This window comes from Bos taurus, chromosome X (genome assembly GCF_002263795.3).
Source record: "Bos taurus isolate L1 Dominette 01449 registration number 42190680 breed Hereford chromosome X, ARS-UCD2.0, whole genome shotgun sequence".
Taxonomy (NCBI): Eukaryota; Metazoa; Chordata; class Mammalia; order Artiodactyla; family Bovidae; genus Bos; species Bos taurus.
In genome coordinates this window covers 17,172,342-17,192,145 of record NC_037357.1, presented here as the reverse complement: position 1 = coordinate 17,192,145, position 19,804 = coordinate 17,172,342, and the positions used below count along the sequence as shown (strand labels likewise).

General features: G+C 39.9%; 1 protein-coding gene across 1 annotated transcript in view; it reads left to right on the top strand.

Annotated features, from left to right (window-relative positions):
* GPC4 (glypican 4) overlaps positions 1-19,804 on the top strand; it is a 108,039-nt gene that overhangs the window by 64,661 nt on the left and 23,574 nt on the right. Inside the window, exon 2 of the mRNA NM_001205784.1 lies at positions 8,322-8,480. Within this exon, the coding sequence (NP_001192713.1) occupies positions 8,322-8,480 (159 nt within the window). The remainder of the gene's footprint in view (positions 1-8,321; positions 8,481-19,804) is intronic.

Here is a 19,804-nt window from a genome sequence, read left to right as displayed (position 1 = left end):
GCTGTGAAACCTCAATGGCTGTGGCAGATTATTTTAGAATGAGGCTCTTGGGGGTTTCTTTAGAGATGAGTGGGAAATAATAAGGAAAATAGCTCCCTATTAGAAGTGTGGCGTTCAATCAGTCCCTGGGAGGAGGGGGAAAGGAACATAGCCAGTGTTTTTTCTGAGGATGCCTTCTTCCTTGCCTTTCTCTGAGGTCTGATGTGCTTGCCTGCAGGAGACTGCTCACAGAGACCATCTTAAGACTTACACTAGGGGTGCAGAGAAAGGACAAAATGCTGGTGGCCAGCATGGCCCCATCCTGAGAATCCCATCCTGAGACTCCTCTGAGCCTGGTCTTAGAGATGTTTGAGACCTTTGAACTGTCTTAGAAATGGCCCTCCTGAGGCCTTGGTCTACCAGGAATTCGGACACATGGCGTGGGTACATAGGTTCCAGAAAGAAGTACCATTGGGCACCAAAGAAAAAAATGTTCTAGCCAGTAGTGTTTCCTCTCTAGGCTACTTTTTATTTGTAGTTGAATATGAAATAGACATATTTGGTCTCAGGCATTCTGTTAAATGATGAGCCCAATGGAAATCATAGATCAGTATTTGCAAGAAACTCTGAAATGATGCTACCCTCGGTATGTGCACCTGACTCATTGACATGAAAGTTCTTTGTTACTTGCAAAACGAGTGAGAGACCTTCTTTTCCTGCCTCCTGCTCCCCCTCCCCTGATCCAAGATCCCCAATACATTTCAGTGAGCCTTTTATTAGACGACTGTTTATGTGGTATTTACTGGATCCTCAGAATTGTTGAAGAGATTTGGGTTAATTGCCAGTATTATTATTGCTGTTGAGTCCTAGATCTGGATGAAGTGGTTGGAAATGTGCAAAATAGATGCAGTCACTCTGGCTGCTCTAAAGTAATGGTAACATAAGGTCAAAGTATGCATTTCAGGCCATTCACTCAGTTTGGTTGATGTGCCTTACTTTAGTAAACCTTTGGTACAGTTAAAATGGGGTTTTAAGATTGTCGGATAAAACCTTAGGTTCATAATTTGCTTATCAGTATAAAGCAACAAAAAGCCCTGCTTGATTTCAATCTGGAGTGGGTTTTAAAGCTGTTGCAAGCTCCCTGAAATGAAGTGTGGAGTTTGAAAGTAGCAACCCTAAGTCTTCCAACTACACTTACATGAAGTATTCTTAGAAAAATATAATAAAACTGACATTTGAAATGTATGTGTTTCTGATTGGCCTTCTAGAGTACCTTGCAGGATTAGTGGACCTAAAAATAATTGGCAGCTAAGCCCTCCAGAGCTATATTTTGGCAAGGTTTTGCAAAATGCTCACTAGCTGCATTTCTTCTACTGATTGGTAGGTGATCTCAAATCATACATCTCCATAATGACTATAATTTATGTGCTTTATTATTAAGGTTTAGGCCAAGTGACTTCAGGCTTTGGATGTGCACAGCACTTTACTTGCAGTCATTTCACTGCTGCTTTGCAAGGGAGGAAGGATGGATTAATATATACATTCCCCCACCCCCCTGGGATTATTAAAACCTTTAGAGATTTTGTTTCTTTGTTCCCATGAAGCAGAGCATTGTATATTCCTCCTGGGGTTCTTAGGTAGCCTGGAGGGGCTGGAGTTATACAGCAACCTGTGTTTTAGCTCACTTTGTGGCTCCATGGATTTAGATCAAGAAAGTGAACAGAAACTATTTTGGTAACCCTTGAGACCAATGGCTAGGAATTGTTTACTTCAGAACAAATAAAAATTAGGAAAAGAGTAAAGTAGCAATTGAGGGATTAGGAAAATTACCCCAGCAAATAATAGCTTGATGTGATTCCCCAATATTAGGATTAAATCAAGTGTTTGATGTAATACTGATGAAAGGCAACTCCCCCACATATTTATCCTTTTTACTTTGAAAACTGAAGCTTGCTTTTTAAAAAAAAAAAAAAAAAAACACACAACTTTATCCTAGAAGTGTTAGATTTACAGAATTTGGGAAGATAGAGCCCAGAGTTTTCCTGTACCCCACATCCAGTTTCTCCCATTATTAACACCGTATGTTTCTGTGGTACCTTGACACAATTGATAAACCAATATTGATGCATTATTAGCAAGCAGCACATTTTTTACATTAATGGTTTCATTGAGATATGATTTATTACCCAAACAATTCACCCATTTAAAGTATACAATGGCTTTTAATATACTCACAGAATTGTGTTTATCACCAACATCAATTAGAACATTTTCATTATCCCAGAGAGAAATCATACCTTTAAGCTTTAACCCCTTCCTTACTTCTCACCCCTGACCACCACCATCCCACCTCAGCTCCATGCAACCACTTTCTGTCTCTATAGATTGACCTAGGCTGGACATTTCATGTAAATGGCATCATACACTATATGGACTTTTGCAAGTGGCTCATTCACTTAATATAGTATTTTCAAGAGTTCACCATATTGAAACACATTTCAGAACTTCTTTCCTTCTTGTGGCTGAATAATATTTCATTGTTCAGATACATCCCATTGTGTTTATCCATCCGTTGTTGGACATTTGGCAATTATGAATAATGCTGCTTTTAACATTTGCATGTAAGTCTTTGTATTATTGCACTGTATTCGTAATGCTTCCTTCTTTACAAAGGGCTCAGCCTCCAGGGGGTAAGTGATTTTTCCTAGAGCTTACAGTGAATCAGGTAGGTCTGAGATTCAAACCCATATTTCCAACTCCCTATATCAGTCTTCTTATCCCCAGACTACCATTAGACCTGAAGAATGAAAGACTCAGATAGTATCAAGTATTTGGAAGTTTTTAAAATTCACTTCTTTAAAACTGCTTGTCAAGAGCTAAGTTTTCATAAGCCTCACCAAGGAGGTGAAAGAATTATACACTGAGAAATATAAAACATTAGTAAAGGAAATTGAAGATGATTCAAAGAATTGGAAAGATATTCCATGCTCTCGGATTTAAAAAATTAATGTTGTTAAACTGGCCAAAAAGCGATCTATAGATTTAATGCAATCGCTATCAAATTACCCATGAAATTTTTCACAGAACTAGAACAAATAATCTTAAAATTTATATGGAAGCACAAAAGATCCAGAATTGCCAGTGGAATTCTGAGGAAAATGCACAAAGCAGGAGGCGTAACCCTTTCAGACTTCAGACAATTCTGCAAAGCTACACCTATCAAAACAGTGTGGTATTGGCACAAAAGCAGACATCTAGATCAGTGGAACAGAATAGAGAGCCCGGAAATAAACCCACACACTTAGAGACAATTAATCTTCAACAAGGGAGGCAAGAATACACAGTGGGGAAAAGATTCTCTTCGGTGGTGCTGGGGAAGTTGGGCAGTACATTGTAAATCAGTGAAGCTAGAATACACTCTTACAACATACACAAAAATGACAAGATACCATAAAACGCCTGTAAGAAAATATAGGCAAAAGATTGTCTGTCATAAATTGTGCCATTGTTAGATCACTCTACCAAGGCAATAGAAATAAAGAAAAAATAAACACACGGGATCTAATCAAATTTACAAGCTTTTGTACAGCAAAAGAAACCATAAACAAAACAAAAAGACAACCTACAGACTGGGATGTAATATTTGCAAATGATGCAACCTACAAGGGCCTAATTTTCAAAATATACAAATAGCTCCCACAATTCAATAACAAAACCCCCAAACAACCAAAGTTTTTTAAAAATGGACACAATACCTAAATAGACATTTCTTCAAAGAAGACATACAGATGGCCAATATGTACATGAAAAGGTAGTCCACATTGCTAATTATTGGGTAAATGCAAATCAAAATTACAATGAGGTCTCACCCCACACCAGTCAGAATGGCCATCATCAAAAAATCTACAAACAATAAATGCTGGAGAGGGTGTGGAGAAAAGGGAACCCTCCTACACTATTGGTGGGAATGTAAATTGTTACAGCTACTATGGAGAATAGTATGAGGGTTCCTCAAAAAACTAAAAAAACTACCATATAACCCAGCACACCTACTCCTGGGCATATATTCAGAAAAGATTAAAAACTCCTAAAATGATACATGCACCCCAATGTTTATTGCACCATTATTTACAATAGCCAAGACATGGAAGCAAAGTGAGCATCAATAGACTGTTGGTTTAAGAAGTTGTGGTATTTATATATAATGAAATATTACTCAGCCATTAAAAAGAATGAAGCAATGCCATTAGCCACAAATGGACCTAGAGATTAATACACTAAGCCAGAAAGAGAAAGTTAAATACCATATGATGTCACTTATATGTGGAGTCTTAATACAGTACACATGAACGTATCTGTGAAACAAAAAGAGACCCAGATGGACAACAAACTTGTTGTATTCAAGGGGGAAGGAAGGACTGGGAATTTGGGATTAGCAGATGTGAACTATTACATGTAAAATGGATAAATAACAAGATTGTTCCCTATGTTGCACGGGGAACTATACTCGGTGTCCTGTGATAAATTATAATGGAAAAGAATATACATGTATGTTTGAGTGTGTGTGTGTGTAACTGAGTCACTTTGCTCAATAGCAGAAATTAAAAAGAACATTGTAAACTAACCATACTTCAATAAAATTAATAAAGCAAAAACCCAGAAACAAAGCTGAGTTTTCTCCAAAGTCCTTTCTGCTTGAAAGGCTTTTGCAAAATCAGAACCTCTTACCTTGGCAGTTTTTCTAAGGACTTTCCAGTCAGTTCTTCTCAAATGCTCCTCACTGCAGTGCTCACCCTTAGGGTGCAGTTTGTATATTTGTTATTTACCAAACGCATTTGGTTTGCATTTTGAGGAAAATCAGTTGGGCATCAGAGAATGTCTGCCTTCAAATTGTGCCGGCACAGGCAAGCCTGAGTTTTCTGCATTGTGTCCCATACACTGGCTGCTGTTTCCTCCATTTAGGACTCTGACAGAGGAATCCTGAATAGACTTATTCTGTCTCCTACAGGTATAGAAAGCTGACACCCTAGTAGTAATTACAAGTATTCCTGTATAACCATCTCCCTTCAAATGTGTGAGAATCTGAGAGACCTTTTCTTGCCTTCTAGTTGGAGTTCAAAATGAAATTATAATTAGCAGTAGTTAGGTTTGTAGTAAATAGGCTGGGAGCTGGCTAATGAAACTAACCATCATTTTTAACACTTTAACATAACATTTGGGTTATGAGTAATTAGAAGTAAATGGACGTTAGCTGCACCTTGTCTGTACATCAGAGCCAGCTTTGGTGGGAGGAGTAAATGAAATAAAATGAGAAAGCCCAGTTCTGCAGATTGCCCACTGCAGAGCCGTGTTAAAGGATGGACTGGATTCCTCATATTCAATGCCTACTTCTTTAACCATTGATTTGAAGTGCTACAGGAAAAAAAAAAAAAAGAGCCAATCCACACTCAGGACTGAGTAGTAATTTATTGTGATTGTCTTTGTTCAGCTTTGAAAAACGAAGGCATTGATATTAGGACTAAGGAGAAATTACATCGAGCTGGTGTGATTGAAAAAAGTTTGGCTCTTTCGAGTGATTTTTTTGTTTTTAATGCCGCAGAGTTAGGCTTTAAAAGCACGCTTCATTGACTCTCATCCAAGCCTCTGAGGACAAGGCTAAGGGACCTTTTTTCTTTTGAGGGCCACTGACCCACAAAGAAAAAAACCTAATCAAGGGCCATGTACAAAAAGCAACTTAATTTAGGTGCTTCCTTAGAAATCCATAAAGCCTTCAATACACCTGCTTTTGAACTTAAGAACAGGGAACTCTCAACAAGTATAACAAATACAAAAAGTCCTTTAGTTTCTCATTATGTGCTGTTAAAAGAGGCGGAGTGGGTTAAGAGAGAATAGGATGAGAAGAGTGAAAAGGGGTGAAAAGGTAAGGGACCCGAAGAAGGCTATGAAGAACGCAGCCAGGGTCCCAGAAGCAGGAGGTTGAGTTAGGGACGTAGAGGAGGCAGATGACGTTTGTAGAGCATAACCATGTTTACTTGAACTGTTGGGTTCTAATGCTTCAGGCTTTGAAGCTAGAATTCTTCAGAAAGGGCATGTGTCAGAAGCTCCTCGCATGCCCTCACCCCCAGCCCCAGCAGTGGCTGTTGTCTACCTGTCCCACATTGGATCCTTTGTGCCTGTACTCTGCTCTTTCAGCCTAAAGACCAAATTGTGACATCCTTCTTAAATGAGAAGTACATAGGATCACCAAGTTTAGAGGAAATCTCCAGAAACAAAAGGCATTTCTCATTCAGACCCAGCGTTTTAGAAGCAATCTCCAACAAAGTGGAATGTCTTTCCATCGATACGTATGGCCTGGCTTTGAATCATAGAAATCATTTTTTGGTGTTAAAGTAGAACTATTTATGTTTTAAAAATCAAACGAGTTGCTTGAGTTCTTACCAGTGTGCAGGGTCGTAATTTCTTCTTCAGATGCACCAAGACTTGTCCCTTGTCCTCCCTTTGAACTTCTCATCAGCCAGAACTGGTTATGGCACCAAATCCGTAGTAGCCCAAGTATGGTTTGGGATTTAATTCACAAGTGTGTCTTGGACAGGGCTTCTGGCAAGAATGTCACATTACATTTTCAAGTAACACTTTTTAGAAATGCAGACAGATTACGTGGTGTAGTCAGGGCTCAAATGAGCAGAAGTGGCTCTGTGATGATTTTTAGCCTGTGAAAATCTTAAAAAGTAGCTACTCTCTTATTATAATTCATTTATGTAGTTTTGTACATCCTAAGTTCTCATTGTATTTCAGTTCATTTTCTATGTGGGGTATGAGTGTGATATGGATTTCTTTTTAAACACAGTTACAGCAAGTACTGTAACTTGTACTTGCTGTAGTAGTTGGGGACCTTCGCATTATTTTTTGCGTGAAGATTGTGTTGAGGGAGGAATCCTCCACCCTGAAACCAGGAGACAACTGGGTATCTCTTTGCTAATTAGATGTCTCAGTACCAAAAGACCTGCTGTGAACTTGATAAGCCAGTGAGGAGGCAGTTTTGTTTTTGGTTGTAACAAGGTGTTTCCAGAAAACTGGGCTTCTTCCACAAATGAGATCTAAGATGTTCGGCAACCTCACAGCTCTAAACTCTTTCACATCCTTCCTTAGCCCCCACCCCACCCCATCCCCACCCCAAAGATTTCAAAGTGGCAAAAGAAGCATTTTTTAGTTTGTGGATGAGGAAGTTATTTGAAGATTGTTTCCCTTCTCCTTTTCTTTAAATAGCCCTTTACTGCTGCAAACCCATTTTTGTCTGGCAGTAACACTCCCCCTACTTTTTAATTGCCAGGAAGGAAGAATGATCAGGAATATATCTGATTATGTAATTATTTGCATCTGTGCAGTTGACAACACTAGTGTTAGTCAAATAAATTGCCAACACCATGTTATCTGAAGTCTGCCCCTGCCACAAGGCTACTTTGCCATCTGTCCGAGGTGAAGACTTATTTCTTCTAAGCACCCACAGCCAAGAAGCAGCAGTGGTCGGCTCCTGGCCCAGTTCATGTCCACGATTAGTGTTGTTACACAGATTTTACTCTTCATTCCTCATCCCTTGATTTATTAGTCACACTTAACCATTGAAAGGTTCATATGTCTTCAGCATATGCCTTCCTGAGTTCCTGAGACCTTAGATCTTTTCAGAACCCTTTTGTCTATCATGGAACATGAACTGCAACAACAGGAGGAACAGTGAAGGTAGATCCTTGTAAACATCAGTAGAAAATTATACAAGGGTACCTATACTAAACAATTAATATTGGCAGAACTAATGTGATGGTACCTGGTAGGATTTTTTTTGAGTGGTGCTGTATCTCTTGGTCATTATAAGAGAAAGGCATGGTCTGTTCGAAGGGTAAATTTTGGTCTGTGACAGAGGAGGAACAAGGCGGGAGTGAAGTTTGGGGTTTATAAAAAAGAAGCTTTCTAGACTCTGATGTCAAAACCACAAACAGAATACTTTTGGTGTAGGGGAGGCAGATGGTTTGTGCATTGAGCTGCTGTGGAGTGAATGTGTCTTGGACATTTTCCTTGACTCTGAGCTACCTGAAGATTATGTTTCTTGAGAGCCATTAGTCTATTTGGATGAATGAGTGACTATACCACACACAGTCATAAAGTCAATCTTCTAGTGTCTTAACACCTGTACAGAAAATGCTGGACAAGAAAATCTTGACATCTGGGCTTTTGCAGGAATATCACAGACAGAGATAAAGCCAAGCATGGGCACCTAAATCAACCTCTTCCCTCTTGAACTTGATGACTTATGGTGGAGATTGATTGTCGTTCATTTTGTCTTCTAGGTGATCATTTGAAAATCTGTCTCCAGGGTTATACCTGCTGCTCTCAAGAGATGGAGGAAAAGTACAGCCTCCAGAGTAAGGAGGATTTCAAAAGTGTGGTCAGTGAACAGTGCAATCATTTACAAGCTGTCTTTGCCTCCCGCTACAAGAAGTTTGATGGTATGTATTAGAACTTTGGTCTCAGTAAGTGTAGTCATTTGCTTAGTTATTTATTTTTCGCCGTGTTGCTTGTAGGATCTTATTTCCCTGACCAGGCATTGAACCTGGACCACGGCAGCGAAGTGCTGAGTCCTAACCACTGGATGGCCAGGGAACTCCCTTGAATTCATTTTATACCTTTTAGTCAAGTCACATCCATGAGCTGCCAGTGAAATTTGTACAGTTGCTTCTCCCTGAGCGCCCTTCTCTCAGTGCTCGTTTTCTCTCAAGATGCTCTCCTTCCTGGATCCCAGGGGCAAGTGAGCCTTACAGCTTTAGTGCTAGAATCCTTCCAGATACACTAGGATCTGTGTGGTCTGGTAGCCATTATGGAAATATGGTCACAAGAAGCCAAGGAAGAGATTGAAGTAGTTTAAATGCTTTCGTTTATTTTCTTGGGTGAACACACAATAGTGTTGTTGACGCAAGTCACTTAAAAAAAAGCTTTCTAATAAAAAACAGGCATTTGAAAACTTAGCCAAAATAGCCATAGATATTCTGCAGATGCTGGACTTCAAATTTAATTTCAAAATGGCTCCCCCAAAGCCAACCAGAATTCCTAGAAACCCTGTAGAACACAGGAATAAAGCTCAGCTCTCGAGTGTCCATCCAGCGGCGACCCAAGAGATAGCTCCTGGGCTCTAGTCTTCAGTATACTGGGCTCCATCCAGAGCCTCATTTTACCTGGAGCTTCAGTAGCTCAGATGGTAAAGAATCTGCCTGCAGTGCAGGAGACCTGGGTTTGATCCCTGGGTTGGGAAATCCCCTGGAGTAGGACATGGCAGCCCACTCCAGTGTTCTGCCTGGAGAATCCCCATAGACAGAGGAGCCCGGTGGGCTGTAGTCCATGGGGTCGCAAAGAGCTGGACACGACTGAGTGACTAACACTTTCAATTTCACACTTGGTCTATCTATGTGACACTTGATCTTAGCCAAAAGGCCAAGAAGCAATGGTCTATCCATGTTAAAGTCACAAATGAACCCATTTCATAATGTCCCCTGTGCCAAATACGGATTCTCAGATGCACACTTCATCTTTTCAGAGTGAAGAAATAGCCATTCTGAGTTAGATGAGACTTCAACATATCTGAAGCAATGTAATAGATAACAGACTTTCAAAACTAGAGTTATGTGGTCCCAAACACCTCAGGCTTCCTTTCTCTGGTGCTGTTCACTCAATCTGAAGATTGTTGTGAAGTAGATTTAATTTTAATAGAAATGATTTCCTTTGTGCCTGTTGTAAAGGCCATTCTAATTACATAGTACCTTTGAAGCATGCTTTTCCTGACATTCTGTGTGGTGAAGAAGTACAAGGCAAATTTTCAAGATGTGAAATGTCTTTGAGCATTTCTGCAAAGGGCTCATTACCATGGTGAGAAGTGGGACTAAATTAGATTTGATCTAGCTGATAAGGCAGCCCCCAGTTAGAACAGGTTGTATTTCAAATGCTGGCTTTGAGATTCGTTATTTGAAACTGATAACTGATTTAATAAGTGTTAGTAGGTTCCCAGGCTACATGACAAATGGATAATTAAACTGTAATGTAGGTGAACTAAATTTTTCTATGTACCAATTTTTGTGCCCACTTTCCCCAACACTTTGTATGAGGAATTATGCTTAGTCTGTATCTCCTTTCTCTAAATAGATGGAAATAATTTATATATTTCTGTATCCTGTTGACACCACGTGAAGATGAGTGTTATTGGCAAAAGACATCATTAGACCACCTGTGTCTCCTGGTCACTAAATTTATCAGTATGATCATTGAAAAGAATGGTATTCCCTTGACTATGGCATTTCCCATTCAAGACAACAACTGAGAAAAACTTAGGAAGATAGTCAGATGGTCATCTTTCAAAACATGAGATGCTGATAATTAAAAATTACTACTTGGGGGTTTACTAATGGGACTTAAAAGGGAAAATTCCAGCTCTTTAGCAGTGGCTAGAAAAGGCAATGGCACCCCACTCCAGTACTCTTGCCTGGAAAATCCCATGGATGGAGGAGCCTGGTAGGCTGAAGTCCATGGGGTCGCTAAGAGTCGGACACGACTGAGTGACTTCACATTCACTTTTCACTTTCATGCATTGGAGAAGGAAATGGCAACCCACTCCAGTGTTCTTGCCTGGAGAATCCCAGGGACGGGGGAGCCTGGTGGGCTGCCGTCTATGGGGTCGCACAGAGTCGGACACGACTGAAGGGACTTAGCAGCAGCAGCCTGTTTGTAGCCTGCTGGAGTGGAGATGAGGCTGTTAACTTCCAAGGTCACCACCTCCAGATCACCCCATTTCTTATTAGACATGTGTCCTCCTGCTGTGGAGCACAGACATAGTGATTTCTCTTGCCGATGGGCCTGCTGGTTTTCCTATTCTCTCCCCTTCACATTCCCCATGGTTTTATAGCATAATTCGTATGACTCCAGTGTGTAGTTTTTAAAAAGCCATACAAAGAAACTTTATCAGTAAGTGTTAACATATGTTTTTTAAAAAGGTAGAGAAAAACAGTTTCTCTTGCCCATCCCTACCAGGCTTCACCTTCAATATATGTGTTTAGCACTGTTGCTTTATCAGTTTCAAAACTGGCCATGAAAAATTATTATGAAACTCCAGCTTGTTTTTTCTGACTTCACATTAGAGTATGGCATAGACAATAAAGGTAGGCAGCATAGATTTAAATTATTTTGAAGGTGTAGTAGCTAAAATGTGTTTGACCTGCAAATCAGAACAGAGCTTGGATACTTTGCTTCCCCCCCACCCCCAAGTTAGGTTTTCTGAGACAATTAACTGCTTCTATATGGTAAAAATTGAATGGTAGCCAAGAAACCATCATCCGCTGGTGGGTGCTGCATTTATTGATTGATTTTTAAGGTTGGCAATTATGACCTGCCAGTACTCCACAAGGCCTAAAGATGATGTTGAGTGAAGTTGTACAGGGGCTGTTGTGACTCTCAGAAATTCAAGGGTGGGGTGATTTGGTCACCACCTTTGTAAAAGCCGAACCAAGGGTTATTGATGTGAATGGAAGGCAGGAAGTTGAGCAGAGTAACAAGATGGCAACTGGAGAGAGAAAATGGGTCAGCAAGGTGGCACAAAGAAGGCTAGCGATAAGTACTGAGAAAACAGTGAGGGACACATGGGAACAGAGGAGGTCAGACTACTTCAAAGAAGCATCTTTGGCCATCTCCAAGCTTATAGTATAAATGCAAAGTGGCTATCCTGAGCTCAGGCAACTTCCTCTATCATCAAAACCTCAGTCATGTTTATGAGATACCATGTTTTTCTAAGGCAGGAACAAGTACTTTTTTTAAAAATAAAATTTCAAATAAAAACAAGGTTTTTTGAGGCTTTTCAGAAATTCCCCCTTTTTAACCAGAAAGCATCCCATATCACACTGCCTCAATGAGCTCTGGGCAGAGTCTGAGCGCCAGCTCTGGCGTTTTGGAATCAGTTAGTCCCCTTATCTCTAAGGTCCATTGTTCTACACGTTTAATTTTCTGTTCTTTGCACCTGTACAGTGTATAAACCAGTTTTTAAGTTGTGAAACACGTGTGTGTTTTGAGACCTGACTGAAGTATAGAACTTCCTTAGGCATCAGTCCCCCCAACCACACCTCTCATTCTCAGATATCCCATATATTAAAGCCATACCTCTGAATTTAGGACTCACCTTTGTATTCTCCTATGCTTTAATCTACTCTTTGACTTAGAATGTTCAATACCAAAAATCTACTATCCTGGGCTAGAGACATGGAGCCAGACAGAGTTAGCTGCTCCCCCTCTTGGTCAGTCCTGGGAATTTTTCTTTCTTTCTTTCTGTTTTTGAAGTCTAGAACTGCTAATTAACATAGCTGAATCAGTTGTCTCATAAATATGCTAATCAGATACTCCGTTAAGGGGGCTTTGAAAGAATTGCTTGGCAAAAGGACTTGAAATAATAGAAGTAGGGCATAATCCGTGTTTGGGGACCACAACATAAAGACCCGCCCCCAAATGTCACATTTTGTGAGGCTAGTTGTTTTTAAAAGAATCAGAGCTAAATCAAACAACCCAAATAGATTAAGAAGATTAGAGCTGCCATGTTAAGTGCATTTCCAAATGACATAGTAAAAATGATGGTAACAACCACAAAGATAGATTCTTGCTTACAGACTCTCCAAATCAAATTATTTGCACGTTGTTTTGCAGGTTCAAAAAGACTTTTTAAGGAAATTGCAGTGTTGTCCGATGGTAGTCCATTGGGGAAACTGCTTTCATTTGCCATTGTGGGAGCAAATGTAGCAACTTTGGGCAGGAGGTGGAGCCTACCGCGTTATCAGCCTGCTTCTGCTGTGAACCCACTGTGACCTGGGGCAATTAACTGGTCTCAGTTTTCCCATCCATAAAATGAAGGGGTTGAGTTGGATGCTCTCTAAAGACCCTTTCAATTCTACAAATTCTGTGAATCTTCTAAACATGTGACCAGACCAGCTGCTTCAGTGAAAGGTCTTACAAGATGTTAATTAGGCGTCTGCATGGTCCCCTCTGTTTTCCTCCTATCATTTCTTAACCCTCTGCTACTTTCACCAGGTCTTTGAAAACCCTCTCATGGGCCTGAAGCTTGTTAACTCGAATAATAGTAGAAATGTTCTGAATTAGCTTAAAACGCACATAAAAGAAATAATTGTCTGTCCCATCTATCTGAAGAGTGCTTCATGTCCTGCTTTTGTGAAATGATAGAAAACAAGAGGGCTGGAGAGCTTAAGTGAGGGGTGGCCACTCTTCAGATTGAGCCAAATTTGTGTTTTAATCACTGACTAAAAATTTTCATGGTTCATCCTGGCCATTACTTCATTAGGCCAATAGGCAAAGCAATGTGGAGATTCAGCGAGTTGAAGGCATTCGAATTCACATGCCCATGAAAAACAAATGTATAGCCAACTAAACTTCATGGCCATTAGCTAAGCTGAAGTTTCTGGAATTTTCTTGACCCCTGACCATAAGTATTTTTCAACTGTATAGTTCTCTTACTGTCCTTTGCAAGGCCATACCAACTTACTAAAGACTTCCTGGGTCTTTAGTTTAAGTCTTAGACATCCTTAAGATACACGTGTCATAGAAATGTGTAACATACACAAAACATAGTGTTGTTTTTAAGCCTTACCTCAGGTTTCATTCATTAAGATGTCTTTTTAAAATTTGTTGCTTCTTAAAACTTCTAGAAAAGCACAGCAGGCAAGATGTAGCCACAAAAAGTATAGAAAAAGACATGAGGCCTCTGGCTTTCCTGCAAATGCAGGGTTCCTTTCAGATCATACTGTGCTTGGAAAGCACTGCTACTCTATGTTTTACAATTCTATTTTCTTTCTTTTGTTTTTTCCCTCCATGCAAAAGAGACTAAAAAGCTGGGTATTTTTTCTAATTCTTTGATAATCTCCCTGTGAAACGTGACTAGAACGAGCCACTACCAGTTTACTGTAATCAAATCAAGAGCTCAGACAAAACACACACGTTCCTGTATTGACAAAGGTTTTCTGCCTTTTGAGTTGTTATCTCAGGTGTGACCAATTGTGACTGTGGTGTTGGCTCTCTCATTGAAAATGCCTGTGCAGCTTTCAGCGTGCCCTGAGCACTCTCTCTTTGGGCCTCTGCTATTAGCTGTGGCTTCAAGAAGCAGCTGATCTGTTTGGAGGCGAGTAAATACACAGAAGAGCTTGAGCCAAACTGCTTTTATCTGTTTTTGTTGGTTCATTGTGCTTTGAGCCTGGGAGTTGAGAACCTTGTTGATCATCTCTGCTCACCCTTTTTTTCCATGCGTCTGTCTGTCCTGGCAAAGAAAAGGGCTTATTTGATCCAGCAGTTACTCTGATTGACTGAGAGAATTCCCAAGCCATTCAGGCCTTTCTTGTTCATTGTCCTGGCCCATCTCCACCTCTCTCTCTCTGTCTCTCTCATAATAAAGGGGACTCAAGCAGGGAGTGCTACATGGGCACACCTTTTCTGTAGGTCACTTTGGCAGTATGTCAGACGTGTCACATAGGCTCATTCTTACCCTTTGATTCAATAATTCCGCTTCTAGGTATTGATCACCAGGAAAGAAAAATCTGCATACAGGTTTATGTACAGGAATGTGCAGCACAGTGTTATCTGTCATTAATGAAAAATAGGAAATCAATCTAAACATCCCATAGTGATTACATTATGATTTGGCCATATAGTGTCATAGTATGCAGTTGCTAAAAATGATATTTCTGGAAGATTTTAAATAAAATCGGAAGTGCTAACCATACAATGTTACATTAGAACAGGGTATAAATACCGTATGACTTCAACCGTGTGACAACACATTCCTTCATAGAAAAGACAGGAAAGAAATTCAATAAACCATTGTTGTCTCTTAAAGGTGGGATTATGGGTAATTTTTATTTTCTTCATACCTTGCCATATTTTCCACATTGCTACGACTTCAAAGGAATAGTTTGTAGGGAAAAACAGTATTTTTTAACAAAAAATGTAAGAACTGCTTTGGTGTTTTGCCACTTTTGGGTTATTTTCAGCATCATGATACTCACTGTAGACAATTAGGAAAAAGTAGAAAAAAATGCATTGAAGCATTTAAATTGGATGAATATGATAAGGGGAAAAGTCATTTTTGAAAGCATGAGGTGGATTACTTTTCTGATTATGTCACTGCAAAATTGGAGTGAACAAAATTGAGAATCATATTGAAAAACATCACGCTGATTCCCCAATACCCCACCATCACCACTGTATGCCTCATCCTTTTTTGCTCAGGTAGATAATGTATATATGTACATAGAAATCAGAATCATAACTGATTATGCTACTGTGCATCCTCATTTTTCATTTTATATTAGATCATGAACAGATAGACTGTATATGAGGTTTGTGTATAAGGTCATTTCATATAATAGATAGACGTGGAGGTTAGCATATGGAGCACTTGGAACACTACTCGAGCCTCTTTCTTTTTTTTGTTGGAGGTTTCTTACACCTGCCCCCATGGGCCATTCTCAGCAAGAAGGGATACAGCTGTGCTAAGGGGACTTGGCTAGCTGGTGCTGGGAGGATCATTACTAGAAATGGAACAAGGTCCAGGGGAAGGGCTTACAGCAGTGAGCCTTGTGTCCTGGGCCAAGTTATCCGGGAGAGAGAAAGGAAAGGAGCTTTAGCATTCAATGTGCATTAACCACTGAAAGCAACCTTGGGAAGAAAGGGCTGCTCCTACTGTGGCTGGATCCCACAGCCCCTTTCATATGTTAACAGCCCCTAATAAGGGCCGCAGCTGGCAATGGCCTTGTCAGCCTAGGAGAGGTCCATTGTTGGGCGATAGCTGAGGAACATTAGTCAAGTACAAGTCCTTTTAGTGCACCATGCCCTCCCTAGCAGGCACTCCTGAGGAGGGACATTATGCCAAGCTGGAGGACAGTGCCTGTTAAAAACTTAACATGGATTTGGCCAGAAAAGCAAGACAGAGGAGACAGTCAGAAGCCCAAGTTTCAGTTTGGTTTGGTCAGTAAAATGCTTGTTTAATTTCCTCCCCCCCGCCTCCATTTGTAGATGCCTATGTTAGCTGTTCTTCATCAAATACTTAAGACCTTGGGTGAAAGCATGGATAGCTATAATTCTCTGAGTTTTCTTAACTGTGAGAAGTATGATTTGTAGCATTTACCAGGAGGTTTCTTTCTCAGGAATTTTGTGGATGTGGTAACTTACTGTTTGCACACCACACCAGGGCTGTGAAATAAGGCCTTTACAGTAAAGAGGAAATTAATCCTTATATTTAAAAGGCAGCTTCCTAATAACATAAATACAAGGGGGTAATTTATAGCGCCAAGCAAATGGATTGAATAGAAAGGGCTCCCAGTCTCTTCAGGTCACGGGTTAATTCTAGAATGCATTCTAACTCATTAATCAATAGCCAGTCGATTGTTTATAAAGTAGTAACTAATGGCATTTAATAGCAGAACTGAAGGCCTTTTGACCCATTTCAAGAATTTTGAATGTTTATTTGATGCAAGACAAGTGGCAGTGGATAGAAGTTCCAAAAGCACATGATGTTCTTTTTGTAAAAGACAGGATATTTACATAGAAAACTTTTATATGGAAAAGTTTTGCCTTTTCACTCTGGTAGTTTTTCCCATCTTGAATGGGTACTACTGACAAGAAGAATAATCACCTTTACAAAAAGGAATAATCACATGTTAAAGGTGGAAAATAGTCCCAGTCTCTTAGCTCAACCCTTGCATTGAGCTGCTTCTGGCAAAGAACGTAGGTGAAACACATGGGAGTGGAGCACTGACCTGCTGTTCTGAATTCCTCATTTTCCTTTCCCTAATTCTTTGCCTTGATCTTTTTGTATTGGGTTAACCAAAAAATTTATTCAGGTCTCTCCATACTGTCTTACAGGAAAACCTGAATGGCCTTTTTGGCCAACGCAATATATATATATGTGTGTGTGCTATATATGATATTCTGTTGTAATATCATGTGTAATCTCTTCCTTGGATTTCTCCATCCCATGTTTTTCACTCAGGAGTTGCTCCACCCTTGTGGATGTCTGGGACATTTTACAGCATTGGAAGCTACAGCCATTATGCATCTTTATCTTTGGCTAAATTGTTCCCAGTTTTATAAGGTCTTGGGTCTTAACTGTTCTCCAGCAGCTTTGGCTTAATTTATGTTCGCCCAAGATCGATAATATTTGACTCTGCCAAGAAAGATAAAAACCAGCCTTGAAAGGTTTTTTTTTTTTTTTATGATTATATATATAAAGAAACTCTAAAGGTGACAGTATCATTTCATGTATCACGTATGGTGTGCATTTATTGAGCAGCTATTATGCGTGAGGCATGATCCATAATGAGGGGAGCAGTGATAGTCCCATTTAATGGAGGAAGAAGCAACAGAGGCTCGCTGAGGTTTAGATCCTCTGTCCCATCAAGGTCACATAGCTCATAAATGAGAGGTCTCATGCCTTTCCCACTGTGTGATGCTGCTTTAGATCCTGGCATGTTACACTGTTTATTTCCATTGCTATGTTAAGTGGTCATTCATGAGCCCTAGGTGTAGCAGCTGTTTGATCCTTAGAACATAAACCCTTAAGCCCCCAAACTGAAAATTGAAAGAGAAATAAACCCTGATCAGAGACACCATATTTCAAATACTTATAAACTGTCTCCTCTCTGATTCTTCTTTCAGACACCAATGGCATCACTTAAAACTGACTCCCTGAACAGCATTTTTCATGAACACGAGCAGTTCCTACAAGGGAGATCTGATTTCCAATTAATTCAGCTTCTGATTGTGGTGGAACTCTGGTTGACACTGCCCCTGACTGGTTCTGTTTTAGCCACCAACTGTCTTATAATTAACTTTAGGCATAATGTTTATGAAGGAATGATTGCTAGGTATCTCAGGCCCACTCAGTTTTTCTTCGGGAATTAAGATCTGATTTTGAATAGTGGGGTAGAAAGTAGAGATGAGCTTTGCAGCAATGAATGAAGTTGCTATTGATGGCTGGGGACCATGTCCTGAATGTCTAGTTTGTGTTCTGTACCCCACTGTAGAAGGAAATGTAGGAAGAGAGGGGGATGGGGATGTGAAGGAATCTACAAGAACATATGAGAGCTGCCAGTTTGGTAAGAGGAACAGATGCAAAAGCTTTCCTCCCCCCTTTTTTCCTTACAGCAAATTGTTATGCTTTGATTGGTATTGTATCCAATTGGTATGGATTTTAGAATCTAAGTTATGTCTGCCATATCCTTAAAAGATCTCTTTGAGACAAAAAACATAGGTGGAATAGTCCCATTTACCAGGCTGATAAGAACGTGTCAGGGGCGGCCCAGGTGGTGCTGGTGATAAAGAACCTGCCTGCCAATGCAGGAGACGTAAGAGGTGCAGGTTCCATCACTGAGTCGGGAAGATTCCCTGGAGGAGGACACCGCAACCCGCTCCAGTATTCTTACCTAAAGAATCCCTTGGACAGAGGAGCCTGATGGGGCTCCTCCATGGGGTCGTAAAGAGTCAGACACGACTAAAACGACTGATCAAGAGCATGTCTAAGGAAGGACCCCTGGTGGTCCAGTGGCTAAGACTCCATACTAACAATCCTGCATTTGATCCCTGGTCAGGGCACTCGATCCCACATGTTCATCTAAAGAGCCCACATGCCACAACTAAGACCAAACACGGCCAGATAAAAAACTAAATGTTTTTTAGAAAAGAACACGTCTAAAGAGAAATGAGGTTGAGTCTCTTGGATCACTTGACTTTTGTTCTGTTGACTTTGTAGGTGAGAAATAGATGAATATTAAAAAAAAAACTTGCTATATGAAATGAAAGATTAAGGATTTTATAGACGCTTTAAAAATCTGGTGCCTCCATAAAGGCATGTGCGGAAAGTAGCAGGATAGTAAAGGTGAATTGGATGGAGAAAATTCATCTTCCTAGAAATTTTCATTACAGTCTGCTTGGGCAGGAATGTTAAGATGCATGGCAAAACCATGTGCTTTGATTTGAGCACATAGCAACCACTTGGTACATACTTGTGAAATTGCATAGTTTGGAGAGAGAAAATTACCAGATTTCTAACTCCTTATATCAGTGTTATAGAATTTCTATATATAATCCACTCAGCCTTTATATTTGCAAGTTATGGCCGCACTAAAGAATCTTAAAAAATGTGAAGAAAAGGAAATCAATTTTCTGAATGGTTAAATGAATTAGAGCCTAATATATATGTAGCACTAAACTAAACTCTCAAAATATAAGCTAACATCACACACATATGCGCATGCACACACACACACACACACACACAAAACCTTCCTAGACAGAATTTGAGTCCTGGGAAATAAAGTCCATTGTGGTATTAGGCAGAGAACGTGCTGTGTTAAAATCAGATCTGTTCTTCATTGGATCATTGATCTTGTACCTCAGTGTAGCTATATAAATATATCTATACCGACCCACGGGCTTTTGACACAAATGAGGAAGTCTTGAGTATGTTTTATTTTTACCATAAAATTTGCAGTGTCTTAGTGATTCTTTGACCTCGAACACTTTTAAGCCTAAAAAAATAAACTCTGACCTTTCATAGTGGTATTCAGTTAAAACCAAGCTATCCGTATCATTCCGCCCCCAGCTTTAAAAACCAAGGTTTTAAAACCATTAAAAACCATTCATTAGAAATGTGAGTATTCAGAATTATTTAATGAGTCGTGAAAACACAAGTCAAATCATTCTCAACTTCCCATTTCTACAGTAAATGATGTGTGCCAATTTTATG